Genomic DNA, 16,164 nt, shown 5'->3' with positions numbered 1-16,164 from the left:
AAGAATTTGAAGAAACTAGCGCATACTATTTTGTCTGGAAATGTCATGACTCTTGGTTCTCACGTGATGGACTCTACCAAAGTTAAATTCTTGTTAGCATTTACTTATATTGATCATACGTTTTTTTCAAATGCACCTAATAATATTTCTCAATCAGTTCCTAACGTTTTAGTCCGAATAAAATGAAGGATATAATTTTCTTTAATTGTCTTCAATGCCTTTAACCAAGCCAATTAATGCCTAGATAATTGACTACTCAATTCCACCTATATATTTCCTTGCAAAGCTCATAGGCGTTTCCTTTATTGTTTTATTCCATATATATGGAGCAAGTAATAATGTACATGGCCTATAGTTACTACAATTCAATATCCTATTGCTAATACTCATAAAATCGTGCCATCAATATTATTCTTAAATGTTAATCATAACAACCTTGTGGAGTTCACCAATTATATACTTTATATTTTAAGTGATTGGCCCCAGGAGATCATACTCCTCTCTCAAATTATTCTAAAACCCCTCACAATATTCTTTTATTTTTCTGAGTATGTCTCCAACATTCTACTTTGCATGGAAACATTTCAAGTCCCTAAAGCGATCATCTAGCGATCTGTAGAAGTTTTAAGAAATGCGACTGCACATTTGTTTACCGTCGGATCGTCGAAAAGAGCACTAGAGCGTGAGATATTGTGGGTGCACCGTCACTGCGAGCGTAGGCTAGTATTGTGCGAGCGTAGGCTTGGAAGGAAAGCGGCCAAGGTAAGGGCTCTTTCCCCATACATTCATGCTACATAGGGATTTGTTGTGAGATAATGGTAGAACCTTTATCACTTAAAACAAACCGAATGAATCAACTTTATGATCATAAATAAATAGATAAATAAAATTATTGGAAATAATCAGAAGACACAAAAGAAAATTAAAAGGGGCGAGGAATTAAATAGGTTTGGTTGATATATAATAGTGTTAATTGGAATGTTATATATTTACTTTTATGCTTATCGTAGTTTTGTGATTATGCTAATTGTTACATGTATCGTATACTTGCTTTCATGCTAGCCCATGTTTTCCCGTCAGCGTTGATTTCTTTGTTATATAAGCTACATATAAATGAATAATTTAACCGTTTGATATTCATATAACTATACTATTGGATTCATTACTTTTGGTATAATTAAGAGGAAATATTAATAAAAGTGTACGGAAGGCTAGTTAATTATGTCGCAGGTGAGTTAGGCCGAAGAAAGTGGAGTTTCATGCATCATATAAGATGTGTATAGCAGAGTTTCTATAGGTAGCCTTTGTGGCTTGGTTTACTTTTAGGGCCTGTGTGGCATAACTTACTTTTAGCCTGTGTGGCAGAACTTTTTTTTTTTTTTTTAGCCTGTGTGGCAGGAGTCTGTGTGGCAGAACTTATTTTTAGCCAGTGTGGCAGATTTTCTTATCCGGATCATTGTCTCATATAGGATTGTCTTAGTTGCATTGCATTGCATATAGAGAGGAAGAAAATTAACAATAGTAGATAATTATCCTAGTCATAAAAGGACCAATGTAAAAAGGAAGAAAAAAAGAAAGGGTATAGTTGTCCGTAGTAAAACTGTGATCGTTGCTTCTCCCCGTTCATTTGATTTTGCCGTGCAATTTGTAATATGTGTAATTATGTTGCCTTGTTTATTACTGCCGTTTAACAATAAGATGCTACCTATGTTTGTATATGTGACTCTTATCACCCAAAAGTTTTTATAATAAACTAATAATTATATTTTCGATAAGGTGAAGTGTTTTGTTATTATTTTATAACATTTTCTTGTGGTGAGTATGATTCAATGTGGACCAGGAAATTGACCCTTACAACCAACATTTTAGGTACTCAAGGAGAAAGCTTTGATTGAATGTGAGGTGATGCTTGAAGCGCGTACGAACGTGGAAAAATTGGGTTTTGTAATTCGAGAATTTTATGTAATAAATAGTTGTTTGTTGTATTTCCTTCCGCTGAAAATTTTCAAACAATAATTCATTTTTATTAAGTTTATATTTATCTGAATTTCACTTCAATTATCTTTGTAACCATTTTATTTAAAAATAAAAATAGCGGCATATTTTCTAACTAAATATGGTTTTTACTTTTTAAGAAATATCTTGAATAAAAATTCTGGATGTTACACAGATACAGTTGCTGCGGGGGCTGGACCAGATTGAAGGTATTGTTGACCTTCATTTTGTATTTTATATGGGTGTGCGCAGACAACGAGACATAAATAGTGCGGAGTATCAGGACTGGGCATTTCTTAACCCATTTAGAATTTTCATTGTTAACAAGCTGAGCAATTGATTGTTTGTTTTGGTTTGCAACCAATTTTATCAGGAATATTTAAGACTAAAACCAAAGTTTTTGCACTTTCTAGATGAAGTAACATCTAGGTTCTTCTGATTGACCGCACAAATTATTTTTTGATGGAACAACATGATTATAGAAAAGGTTAATGAGTTATTGGCCTTATTCAACATATTTATTCTTGTCCTTTAAGGTTATTGGTCTTATTCAACATATTTCAAACCAAACAAAACATTTCTGTGGTTGCTTTGTTCTCATTAAAGTTACTTCTGTATATGATATATTTCATGTACAACAGCATTTGTATGCTACTGAAAAAGTTATAACAACTAGTATTGTCATAATTGTTAAATAATCTTCTTCCCAATTGGGTAAAAGGCTTAATGGCATCTAGATACACCTCTTTTAATCATTATTTGGAAGAGGTCACAATGTTGATGCCAAACTAAAGAGCAAACTTCATATTAATCAATGTCAAAGGGGGCATTGGATATACTGAGTGAGTGTTCTGCAACAGTCTTTTAGTTGGAGCATCTAAAGATAATAATTTCCTTTTTATTAATTCTATTTTCGGTGTGGATCTATTAACTCTAGAACTCAGCCTTATCTTCATGGTATCAGGCTGCAGTTTCATATTATTGAATTTCCACACATCTTATGTATAATATAACACTTCATTTTTATCTGTGTTTTATACATAACATAATAGGACTGTATTTTTTTATTTTATTTTTTATGCTTCATTCTCTCTCTTTCTCAATAGGACTGCATTTTTATTTTAATAAAATATGGGGAGGAGATTAATTCAGAAGATTAGTAGATTATTAGTACTTAATTGGGAGGTGCGGCTTGCCACTAGAGGTGGGTATCTATCTGGATTGTCCCCTCCCATTTAAACGAACCAGAAAAAATTAATCTTAAGTCCGTGTGAGCTACGGATTAAATGAATTAGTATAAACCGTAGCCTATATAGCCGACTCTAGTTGCCACACATACCGAGAGGCAAACGTGTCGATGTTATACATCAAACATCGGGAGCAAAGGTGGTTCCATATTGATTATTTAAGAGCATGTTCGAGCTTAAATTAGTCTTCTTTTTCTTTTTTGGTAGAGAAATTAGTCTTTGTTTTATTGTTGATTGTATGGAAATTGCATCTCCCTATTTGATTGTTTTGTAATTTCTCTTTTTTGAGTTTTTGCGCTCTTGATTTTCAAAAATAAAAATAAAAATTGGCATGCCATTAAAAATGTTTATCTATTTTAAAAGTCACTTGTCACATCTGATTGTTAAACATAATGTGTTAAAAATATTGGTATTGACATAGCAATTAAACGTAAAATAATGCTCTTGTTCGTGGTAAAAAAAATTAGGTTTAACTACACATTTCACCCCTTATGTTTATTTTAGGTTTTAATTTTGTCCCTTACATTTAGAAAGTATCAATTTGGTCCCTTACGTTTTCATTAGGTTTCAATTTAGTATTTTCCGTCAATTTTGTCACATGTGGTAGCCAGTTTGCATATGTGGACAGACACGTTGACACTTTGACACACTGATACGTGTATAGTTCAAACGGTGTTAGTGACAAAACTAACGGAAATGGCTAAATTGAAACATAATGGAAAAGTAAGGACCAAAATTGATACTTTTTAAACGTAAGAGACCAAATTGAAACATAAAATAAACGTAAGAGATCAAATGTGTAGTTAAACCTTATATCTAATCGAACTCATGTTACACGAAGATAGCCAAGCAAGTAGAGTAGAAGTGTAGAACTATGTTTGGACAAAACATCAGGTTAAAAGGACGATATTCGTATTTTTTGTTTTCACCACCAGTATTAGTATCCGACTCATTGAACCATTTAATCTGGTTCGGAACATCAAGTAGTTTTATCCCTTTCCAATTGCGCAATTGTAAGGAATCGAACCGTGATTCTCTCTACCAAATCTAATATCAATCACTATTGGGTCAACTAACAATTAATCGATGTTTGTATATTCTAAGAACATGTCACCACATTCAAAACAATTAATATATTTTTCATTCAAACAATAATCTGTTTACCTTTTTTTTAATGATAATAATCCGTTTACTCTATATATTTAGATGACGATCAATGTAAATAATTTTTATAATATTGAACTCTTAGAATTAACCTGCAAGAAGCACCCACAAATCATATTGTTAATTTATTTATTTTTTGACAATAAAATATATTGTTAGTCACACTATTGATAAAATATATAAAAGTTAAGTACTACATTATAGAGTAAAAAAATAATCAAGCAAAAGTTATCTTTATATTGATTAAACAAAAGTTATTTTCAACTTGTTTGACTCAACTAGTAGTACACACATCAACTATTTTATCAGTGAAATAAATAAATCAAGCAAAAGTCTATCAAAAAGTTATCTTTCACACTAATACAAAATTATAATCTTAATTAAATATGATAGTCTAAAATAATATAAAGATATAAGATACAAATTAATTAAATTATTTTCAAAAACATGAAAAAACATTAAATTTATTTAAATAATCTTAAACCTAATATACACTAATACAAGTATACAAGATGTGAAACAAAAAAGACATAAAAAATACATTAAAAAAAAGCATAACAAATTACATTAAGAGGAAAAACTAAAAAAAAAAAAAAAAAACCAAGAAAGATATAGTACTTACACATTCTTCTAAGTTATGTTTTTCGATCTTGTTAATCTTAGTTTTTCTCGCACTTTTTCTTCTTGTTATAAAACTATTATATGACGGCTTTTTAGAAACACCCGTTGAAAAAGAATTGCTATTTGTACCTTCGTTGAAAAGCCCATCCGCTAAAACCTTCCCACAAGAGTTACAACACCTGCAAACATATAGTTGAAAATCACTTTAGAGATTAATTATAATAATGCAGTAATATAAGTTTTTCCCTTTAAACCCTAGCTACCATCTTAACAAAAATCATGTATCCCATTATAAGCTCAAGTATGTTGACGAATCATTTTGATAATCCACATTACTTTTTGAAAATTATAGAAATTTTTGTTCTTTAAAATTATGAGTAGTATAATTAAGGATAAAGTGTGGTTGGACGAAGAAAATTACAACAATGATCACACTCCATCATCATCTCGATTTACTTTGTGTTATCCAATTTTATGAATGAATATTGTTTCTTAAATTTTCTCCACAAAGCAAATAATTTTGATTGGCAATACACTCTTATTCCTATATATATGATAGAGTTTGAGAACAACTCAATCTATTAATTTCAAGATTTTAACCCTAAAAAAGATTTAGAATATCTTTTGCAACCGTTCATATCTTTTTTCTTTATAGGCTTAACTATACATTTGGTCCCTTACGTTTATTTTAGGTTTCAATTTGGTCCCTTACGTTTAAAAAGTATCAATTTGGTCCCTTACGTTTATTTTAGGTTTCAAGTTGGTCCTTTCCGTCAATTTTGTCACATGTGGCAGTCAATTTGCATACGTGGACTGACATGTGGCACTTGGATATGCTGACACGTGTACTATTCAAACGGTGTTAGTGACAAAACTAACGGAAAGGACTAACTTGAAACTTAAAATAAACGTAAGGGACCAAATTGATACTTTTTAAACGTAAGGGACCAAATTGAAACCTAAAATAAACGTAAGGGACCAAATGTGTAGTTAAACCTTCTTTATATTTAAATATTTTTTCATGCTTTGTATTTATTTATTTTTTTACAGTGCCATGCTTTGCATTTAATTAGCTCTTATCACGTGGAATAAAGATTTATTATGAGAATCTTCACCAAAAAATACTGAGAGCCTTATCTTTTCTTGTTTTTTTTGTTGACAATAATATTACAGCTAGCACCTTATCATACTTAACGTTATTTTACGAGAGTAAGTTAGATAAAGATTTATATAAGATTTCATTAAAAAGAAAAGATTTATTATGAGAATTTTGACCAACACATTACCTCAACTATATAAGAACAACACACTATGTATGTTATTTCATTCATTCACATAATAACAAGTAACAACTCTTATAAAAAAAAACTCTCTCCCTCTCTCTCCTCATTCAATTACTTTCTTGTTCTTGCAAGCATGCGTCCACCAATGAAGAAAATTGATTACAAAGTTGGAGACAAAGTTGAAGTATGTAGCAAAGAAGAAGGGTTTATGGGTTCATACTATGAAGCCACAATTGTTTCTTGTCTTGATAATGGAAGATATGTTATTTGTTACAAGAATCTTCTTAAAGATGACGAGTCCGGACTTCTCATTGAAACACTTCTTCCAAAGGATCTTCGTCCATCACCGCCACGTGTTCGTAACCCTTCAAAGTTCCAACTCAATCAAAAAGTTGATGTTTTTGATAATGATGGTTGGTGGGTAGGGAACATCGTCAGCGAGAAAATCCTCATGGAAAAGAATTATTACTATAATGTGTATTTTTATTCTACTAATCAAACTATTTACTACCCTTGTGGTAAAATTAGGGTTCACCATGATATGATGTTTAGTGGAGAGTGGTTTATGGAAGCTTAAGAGTCATATCATCATCATGATCATCAATTAAGCCTCTTGTGATCTTGTTGATCACTTTTATAATACTATTGATTAGACAAATACCCGTGCTACCACGAGGTTATATAGTACATCATTGTAATGCAAAGCTAAATTTAGCACATTGATCAGCTTTTATTCTTCAAGATTGTCTCTTTCATTTAAAGTTTTTTACTTATAATTTTATCATTCATAATCTAATAACTGAAGTCAAATCAAGTATCTAATTTTGATTTTAAATCAAATAAAGTTTAATCATTGAATCAATTTTAACTAAGTACTGTATAGTTCAAATGGATCGCCATATTTTGAAAGAACAAAAACACATTTAACCTTATATCATATGGTACACAATATTGCCAGAGAAAATAAATTGAAGGTCCACGGCACCACGAGGCGTCCATTGTTTATTAACATACCAATTCCAGTAACGACTCTTTTAACCAGCATCTTCTATTTGCAAAGATGCCGCAGGACATGGAGAAGATAAAACTCATAAAAGGAGATAGAAGAAAATAAAGTGAAGAGAAATGGGTTTATGATGGTTATGATAACCCACTTGATTAAATTAAAACTCCATTACATATAAAAGCTTTTATATAAGAAATTATATAACAAAAATTCATCTTAACAACATATTTGGGAAGTTTTACATGTTTTAACAAATAGGAAAGAATCAGACAACTCAACTTAACCTTTCCATTTGCACAAGCAACTACCACACAACATAATTCCATGAACCAAATCAGCATAATTCAATCAAAATCGAGATGTTATAATTACACCTCGAGAACTTCTTCCGTCTGCAATTTGTTAGATGTTGCCAATTTCCAACATTTTGATTGTATAATATGATTCCCAACAAGATAGATCTAAGAATAATTCTTTCATAGATCCCAAAGATCAAATAAACAGATCATTCCAATACTTCAGTTATGAATATTCACTACAAGCCGAGAACAACTCATTACCTGCATAAAATGAGAAAAAGGAAACTCAACTAAACCTTTTATATATTCATTGATGGTAAAGCACTCTAAGTTTTTTATTTTCCCCATTTTACAAAGACAACTAATTTCCGCAAAATAGAAAACGGAACTCAACCAGAAGCAAGCTAACAACAACACATTAATTACATAGATAACCATAAGAATCGCAGTACACTCTAATTTTGACAGTATCTATTTTTATTTACAAATTTCAAACAACACAAAAACTAACAAGAACAAGTTAAATATTTACCTCTAAGTAAATGCAAGAGCAAAACCCTTCAATGGAATTCACAATACACACCTTCACCTCTCTGCAAAAGACAATAAACTCGCGTCAACTCAAATCCAAGCACGCACATCACAAGGAGAAATAAAGCTTTGCTGGTGAAGAGAGAGCAAGAAATAATTATTTTACCATATGACATCTATTTCTGAATAGGAGATTGATCTTGTTCCCGAAGAAGAGAGTGAAGAGATCATCAGAGAGAGGAGGAGGAAATCCGACAATGTTGAGTACCCAAACATTTAAAAACAAAAAAAAAAAAAACAAATGTACGGTTGCGATATTAGTAGTGTAATTTTTCAAATTTGCAAAAGCTAAATGAGTAAATTAATTAATTTTTCTTTTGAATCCCTCAATTTAGAGGAACTCAAAAAATTCATATAAAGAATGTCTGGGGAGTTTTTAAAAATTTCCCCAATGTCTATCAAGTTTTCTATAAAACTCCCAAACGAGGAAGAGCCATAAGCCTCCCCCTTCTCTTCTTTCCCTCCAACAACCTCTCAAACACAACCCAGAGAACATCAAAGATTCACAATTACATAAAACTTTCTAAGTTTACACATCAAATCCTCCTCCTATTATCAACTCGTGCTTTTTTTGATGTTGATCCAGCTTGTAGATGCTCACCACTGGATTGAATCTGGTTAAGAAGAAGAAATTGTTAGGAAGCTCAACATTATAAAAGACCACAAATCATATTCTAAAGTAGGGTGCATTACCTTATCAAGTTTGTCCCTGACAATCCTCACTGTTTGGTTCATGGAAGGGGAGGAAAAATAATCCTGTTTTACAGAATATGTATGTTAGCATTGGATGATAGACAGAAAACAAGAAACGTTTTTTTCCTTGCACAACATTCTATATTCCTGGTTAAAGCAGGATTGATAGATTTAATATCATGGGAAATTATAATATCACCCTCTGACTCTAACATATAACAACTCATTGTTCCGCAGGATATGAAGATAGCAGAACATTTTTAAAATACTAGTGAATAAAGGCTCCTTACAATTGATCCTTGGATACAAGGTAGATAAGAAAAATGTAACTCGAGTAACATCAAAATGCTTTAGCGAATATTATTACATCGTTAATTTGAGGAGAGAATATTTTCCGTCCAGTAAATAATAGAAAAGAGTAAAATTCTTAACATGAATATATTATTAAAAAGAAGTAGCAAACCTCATTAGATGAAACCGTTCTTTTTGAAAGATTACCGTTGTTCGATCTTCCTTCAAGTTCCGCATTCCTACAATTAGAAAAAACTGATTGCCTTAGCTTCAAATGGAAGAAAGAACTACAGAATTCATTCAGAAAAATAAATTACCTTTGATTAGGCTCTAAATGTTCTGATATGCAACTGATGTTTGAGTTAATCAGGGGCCTAGAGTTTGAAGCTATAGTCTCTTTGGATCTTCTAGCTGAAGTTGATAAAAATTCAATTAGATAGTTTCATGTAACAAGCATTGTAAGTCCTATATAGCAGTGTTATCAAATAGTGGTAGCAGCTCTATAGACTATAGCATAACAAAATTTGAACAACTCATTGTTCCGCAATATGCTATCACCAAGTGTTATCAAATACAGTAGCAGCTGTAACTACTGTGGCATAGCGGAATTTGAACAAATCCTTATTTTCCGCAATCTGCTTTTGACAACACTACTATATAGCATGCCAATATTTAAAATGTAATATCCATGATAAGCTTTAATCTTACGGTTTAACCGAGCTAAAATCTCGCTTCTTCTTCCCTCCAATTTATCCTTTGTATCAGACAAACTCTCAAAATGGGGAGCATACGAAACCTGCAGTCGGTTTCCAAGGAAAACAAACTCATCCAATTTCCTTTTTGCAAACCTAAAAATTATAAAGTGGCAGTTACTTCCTCAACCTCAACCGTCTCAAACGACAACATACCCTACACTCAAACTAACAATAGAACTACTTCATCTAGCAAAGGAAAACCTGGCATTGCTGAAAAGTCGAAATTTGATCCAATAAACATCAGTGAATTGCTCACAGTCTTCTGCATCCATTGGCTTACACCTAACGAGAGAACAAAGAAAGGTTAATCTATTACACTCAAAAGTTGGTCCCTATATTTAACAACTAACTTACCATCAATTAGGTTTCTATATTTTAACTACTTACTATCAATTGGGTTCGTATATTTAAGTATTTAACCACTTAATGTCAATTTAGCCCCTAACATTACTATTGAATTTGGTCTCTTACTCTCAGAAGGACTAATATGAATAAAAATTCATCGAGTCGCCGCGAACATTTTAAAAAAAATATTGATAATCTGATGGAGCTATATAAGAAGATAACCAAGAAGCAGAAATTAGAAAAGTTATGAAGGGACTTACTCCTCTACTTCTCCATAGGTTGAAAAAAGTTGGAGCAAATCATTGCCACAACCTAATGCTGGAACATTCCTAACAATCAAATATCTGCATAATCAAAAATATATAAGATTCAAATAACAATAAGGGATAAAAAGAAAAGAAGGTTTTTTTGAAGAGAAACAAACCTTGATTCATCGCAGACGGTGTAAACACGAACTGCTGGGGATTCGTCTCTGTAACGAGGCATCTATGAATACAAATTCATACAGAGGGAACGGCAGGAGATGGATGCGTTTTGCGAACTCTTTGGAGTTTGAGAAAAGCGATTTTGTGAAAAGTGAGTTGCGAGAACTGAAATCGCGTTTTCAAATAGCAGATACACGAGTTTATACCAGAAATATTATACGGTGTTTGTTGGTAAAATTAACTTTGAATTTAGTTTACAAGTATGAATGACATAAAAAAAAAAGTATTTAATTAATGTTTAATTTTTTTCAAGTAAGAAGATAGTTGAAATTGAAATAATAAATATTGTAATAAGCAATAAGTTTATAAGTTTCTTGAAATAGTGTTTAAAAAATAAAATATAAGCTAATAAAATAAGATATAAACTCTTTTAAAAATTGTGTTTTTAACTAAATGAGCTTATAAGGTATAAAATATAAGTTATAAACTAACTTGTGTTTCTTCCATAACAGTATGTAAATTTCTGTTGTCTTGACTTCCATTCCATTCAAACTAGATTCTTGATTATTAAATGTGGTAGTAATGTATGGATGCACAAACAGCATAAATTGGGGACTTACTTGACATCTGGCTTAACTAGCTTAATGCCACGTGCCCGCAAATCAGCTTCTTTATTATCAAAAAACCCTTCAGGCAGAGCTCTTTTTCCTTGTTTGGTCTCTGCATCTATAGTCTTGACTGATGTCTTCTTAGCCTCCATTGTTGCTTGATTAACCTTAGACTGTGTAGTATTATTTCCATTGAAATGGTCTTTCTCCTTCGAGTTTGACGCCAAACTTTGAGCAGAAGGCCCCACGTTTCCACCTAAATCTGAGTCCGACTCCTTTTCTGGAAGCAAAAATGTCAATTAAACAAAAGGTGAGTTAATAGTGATGCAGCCAATGTTATAATTGTTGAATGAGAGAGTCAGAGAGACATATGGTGAAAGTGTGTATTTCAACTACAGACCACGGAGATTATAGACTAAGAAACAAGTCAATAAACAATCAGCAGCGTTAATTACAATAGAATATGATTCCTATACACGAAGAACATTCTCATATTATTTAAATATCAATATACATTATAATCAAACATGCAGCAACAAAAAGTTCAAGGTATGATAAAGCACCATGTGATATATCAAGTGAAGATAATAAAAAATTATGTTCATTGTGATTCATTATTTACCAAAAAATGCCCCCACCACCCTAAATCACCTATCACAGAAGCTATAAGATAATAATTACACACGTGTATAAATAGGACGTGTTTCAGGTGAGAACGGGTGTTATTCCAAAACAACAATGAAGTTTAGAAGAGGCCAAGAGCCAGGGTCGAAAGCGAAACTACTAGGGATAGTCACTAACCCAAAAGAAACGAGCAAGAGAGGGGGGCGTCTACCTCTAAACATGAAGGACTGCACCTAAATTAGTCTTAGTCATTGGACACTTGAATAGAGGTTTATCGGGAATTCCGGCAGCCAACCTTACATTTTGGTTGGGTCATGCATGCTCACCAATAGAATACAAACAGTACAATGGGACAGTAATATAGATCTTCACTTAACAACACCCATCAGAGTCGGACCTTGTAACTTGTAAGTGCTATTGAGCATGAGGTACATGAGGTAGAGGTTGAATTCCAGGGGGGGGGGGGGGGGGGGGGGGGGGTATTGTTGGGACAAAATAGGATGTCAAAGTTAGGAAAGTTAGTGGCTTAGTGGTTGGTTTGTTACAAGGGTCAAGTCAGAGACATCGGACAGTCGGAGAGATAAGCATTACTAGAAAAGAGTACGACAACTTAGCAAGATGGCCAAATTGATCATCAATGTAAAGTGCGCTAGTTAGAAAGTTGCATAAATGGTGGAAATTTCCTAGAAGCAAAGGAACTAAAACTTCTCCAAATGAAACAAGCACATTTGGGCGCCTTAAAAAAGAAGTTTAGGATATTTAAAAAAATAAATTGAAACACGGGTTGGTTTGCATCACAACCATGAATAATTCATCAGAGAATGACTCGCCAGTGGGGTAGGAGAAATCACCATTAGTATAATTTATAACGGGAGGTTGGTATTAATCATAGCATCACTAATCTAAAATAGTTGAGGCCAAAGTGAACCTGAGGTTAGCCAAGGCCAGACTGACTGAATATGAGATGGCTGGGAGTCAAACTATAACTGAGATATCCAAGGGTGGGAAGCTCCGTGGTGAGATTGGGATGCGTAAGAATTGTTGTAGTGGAAGTTAGGGGTTCAGTCTCCTCCTCACCCCCACCCTCGACTAACAAGGATTAACTATTGACCGACTAACATTTTTTGTTATTTTATACATAAGACTAAGCATAAATATTTATACCAATAGTAGAATCCTAATCCTAGTTAAATAAGAAAAGTAACGATGAAAATTTTTAGACTCCTAATCCTAATTAAATAAGAGCAGAGATTTAAAAAAGTGATGAAATTTTTTAATATGAAACGAAAATGCGAGAGAGAGAGAGAGAGAGAGAGAGAGAGAGAGAGAGGTTACATGTTTTATAGTTCTACCCGAGCTTACTTAACATGGCTCTTGACAATTAGTAATTGTAAAAAGCATCTGATGAGTTCTAACAGCTACTAACTGACTAGGAATGATCTAAATTCTAACTACCAAGCTTAACACAGCTACATAAACTACAGCAAACGAAGCTAGCAGAAACAGCCCAGTACACAGAAAATAAATCTATAACATAATGCAGTTAGTACAATTATCCTAATCGATCACCCTATCATACTATGAGTATCAATTCACTTAATCAGTGTCAATATGGAACTTAATCCTAAGTGATAATCTGAGGCATTTGAAATTGGACCGAGATGTTTTTCATATATTCTAACACCACCCACACCTAGGATTGCAATTTGTTATGTTTGGTGTAGGATCACCATGCTGTAAACCTGCAATGGAGCACGAGCTGCATGACCAGCTTGTAGCAACCCATGACCCTTTTCTAGTGTTAACCTAAAAGTATATGTGTAGAAACAAACACATTGTGAAAGTGCAACTCCATAATTTTAAAAGTACAAGAGTATAACTACGAAAACGAACAACTTCATTTTCCTAAACTAAATCCTTACCATATCTTGTCTTTTGTGCATCATTGTTGTCAAAAAAATCTGGCGGAAGAACTGATGATGACTGAGGTTTAGGTACTTCTTGTGGACTTTGGGGAATTTTGAACTGTGAGCTTGAAGACTGTTCAGGTTTAGCCTTGGGAATATCAGGCTTTGCGTTGTTTTGCTTAGTTAACCCAGCCGCATTAGCTTTAAGATTACTTATTGCCTGACCAAAATAATAATTCCGTTAATCTAAGCTCGTTTGGGGTGACTGTAAAACAGATGCAAAGGGAAACAAATCATACCCTCCAAAAAGACTTATTTATAATACGACAATATAAACATGAACAAACCATATAGAGAACATGAATGAGATTGTAAATATCATCACCTCACGATGCTTACGAGAAACTTGGTGTGCATCCCATAGGGACTCCGACTTCAGAACAACTTCACAAACCCGACAAACAGGCTGATCAAATTCATTATACCTGTATTCATATGCACAATGAAACAACAACAACAATCAAAATAATATAATAGTCATAAGAATAAGAAAATGCTGATATCAAACACAACAAGACGAAGTAGTGACACAGACACCGACATCAACAAACACCACACTGACACATAGATATTGATAATAATTTAAGAAACAATTGAATGTAACCACATTTGTCGGTGCCATTTCAGACACCGGACACACTTTGAGAAGTATTTATGCTACATAATAACAAGCACAAGCAAGAACATGAGCTATGAAGCACAGATACTCCTGGCATCAGGTGTGTCCCGGTGTCCAACACTGACACGACGCTTATGATTGCATTGAATTATGTCATTTTCTTAAATTTTTATCTGTGTCGACGTGCAGTGTTAGTATCATGTCTGCGTCCGTGCTTCATAGAACATGAGTTAGCTACAATGAGATGCAAAATGAACTACATTAACAAAAATCCAACTAAATGAATAAAAGGGCACGACTCAAATCATAAGAAAAAGGTGTTTAAGGACTAAAGTTTCAATCTTAAACATAGAATAACAAATAAAAGCATGTATAACTGAATCGAAGGAAAAAGAGAACCTAACAAGTGGAGATTCTATGCGTTTTTCCTTCTTCTGGGCATTCAATTTGGCACGGAACATTGCTTTTTTCTTGGCTTGGGCATCCATGTTTGAAAGAAATTGGAAAGCGATTGAATGGAAAAACCAAAGAGGGTTTCGCGAATTGCAAACAATCGATAATGCAGAGAGACACGAGACACGAACGATTTGGGGGTTTAGGGTTTGGATTTGAATGATGAAGTTGGGTAATGATGGTGGATACACACGATGGTGATTTAACGATGATGATGAACAATGAACATTTTATAGGCAAATTCTTACATAGCCACCTAAAAAAACAAAATTTGTCTCGTCATGAACAAATAGATTCCTCGTCCAAATTTGCTTAAGCCCATGTTGAATGCATATCCAATGGTGAATAAGTGCCATGTCATGCGACAGATCGAGAAACTCTCGAGAAACTCTTACTTGGGAACAGACCCAACACTGGACATTTAGGCACATCCAACCAAAACTTGCCATCACATAAATATTACGGGAGAGAGAAAAAAAAAACTGATGAATAAAAAGAGAGAGAAATCGTCAAAGCCTCAAAGAACAAAGAGAGAGAACGCTGCTGAAACCCATTTCCTCCATTGTTTTACCTTTACCCTGCATCTTCACATTCACATAGTAATAAAAGCGCTTATAAAAAAAAAAAAAAAACATGGTAATAAAAGCAAAAACGCACCGTTATAATTAAAGCGAGGCGGTGGAGACAGCCAACTACCTTGTTGGTTGCTAACTGAGGCTAGTTAGGGACTATCCACTCTGATCCACTGAAGTTGTTCTTGCTCAGTGAAGCCTCGCTTACTGTGGTGACGACCTCGTCGAACACCGATAACGATTCAATTTGTGTCTCCGGTGGAGATTTTGGTTGGTTATGATTTTGGTTAGTTTTGATTTGTGTCAATATTGATATCGTTTTGTTCTAGCATGCTTAAGCAAATAAAACTGAAACCTTAAACAAATTATTGAAAATCATCTTCTCCAAAATCAATTGTTTCAGACTTTAGAAACATAGAAAATTAAGGCGGTGCTGTATTGCAAAGAGAGAGAAACAGTGGTGGCCTTGAAAAACTATATTTATTATAAGGAGAATGTTAACATGTGCACCAAAGGCACATGTTAAGAAGATAAATGTGGTAAACATTAAATGTTAAGTTTGTGAATTCAACTCTTTAAACATTAAATATTTTGTATCATTAAATA

The 16,164-nt window shown here is 33.2% G+C and overlaps 2 protein-coding genes across 3 annotated transcripts; one reads left to right on the top strand and one right to left on the bottom strand.

Moving 5' to 3' along the window:
• Positions 1-6,385: 6,385 nt before the first annotated feature.
• LOC123908056 (protein AGENET DOMAIN (AGD)-CONTAINING P1-like) lies at positions 6,386-7,019 on the top strand. The gene has a single exon (XM_045958561.1). The coding sequence runs from the start codon at positions 6,444-6,446 to the stop codon at positions 6,885-6,887; it is 444 nt and encodes a 147-aa protein (XP_045814517.1). The 5' UTR covers positions 6,386-6,443; the 3' UTR covers positions 6,888-7,019.
• A 1,414-nt stretch (positions 7,020-8,433) lies between these two features.
• LOC123908055 lies at positions 8,434-16,012 on the bottom strand. 2 transcript variants are annotated; one of them, XM_045958559.1, is made up of 13 exons: positions 15,644-16,012; positions 14,933-15,564; positions 14,240-14,339; positions 13,870-14,074; positions 11,336-11,603; positions 10,715-10,762; positions 10,551-10,634; positions 10,147-10,227; positions 9,899-10,038; positions 9,508-9,601; positions 9,363-9,429; positions 8,900-8,962; positions 8,434-8,820 (listed from the first exon to the last, which is right to left on the bottom strand). In XM_045958559.1, exons 2-13 carry the CDS (start codon positions 15,019-15,021, stop codon positions 8,743-8,745), a joined length of 1,317 nt encoding a protein of 438 aa, XP_045814515.1. In that variant the 5' UTR covers positions 15,022-15,564; positions 15,644-16,012; the 3' UTR covers positions 8,434-8,742. The 2 variants fall into 2 exon arrangements, with proteins under 2 accessions (XP_045814515.1, XP_045814516.1); XM_045958560.1 differs by having other exon boundaries at positions 14,933-15,570; positions 15,683-16,012.
• Between the last annotated feature and the right edge of the window lie 152 nt (positions 16,013-16,164).

This window comes from Trifolium pratense, linkage group LG2 (assembly GCF_020283565.1).
Source record: "Trifolium pratense cultivar HEN17-A07 linkage group LG2, ARS_RC_1.1, whole genome shotgun sequence".
NCBI lineage: Eukaryota > Viridiplantae > Streptophyta > Magnoliopsida > Fabales > Fabaceae > Trifolium > Trifolium pratense.
The sequence above is the reverse complement of the archived record's forward strand: the minus strand, read 5'-3'. Positions and strand labels throughout refer to the sequence as shown.

What these genes read in the sequence shown, in the direction of transcription:
- LOC123908055 (XM_045958559.1), bottom strand. Translation starts at nt 15,021, where the DNA reads ATGGATGCCCAAGCCAAGAAAAAAGCAATGTTCCGTGCCAAATTGAAT. An exon ending in TGCACAAAAGACAAGATATG is followed by an intron (nt 11,604 to 13,869) that starts GTAAGGATTTAG and finishes TTTTGCTTCCAG; the next exon opens with AAAAGGAGTCGGACTCAGAT. An exon ending in GATTTTAGCTCGGTTAAACC is followed by an intron (nt 9,602 to 9,898) that starts GTAAGATTAAAG and finishes TATCAACTTCAG; the next exon opens with CTAGAAGATCCAAAGAGACT.
- LOC123908056 (XM_045958561.1), top strand. Translation starts at nt 6,444, where the DNA reads ATGCGTCCACCAATGAAGAAAATTGATTACAAAGTTGGAGACAAAGTT.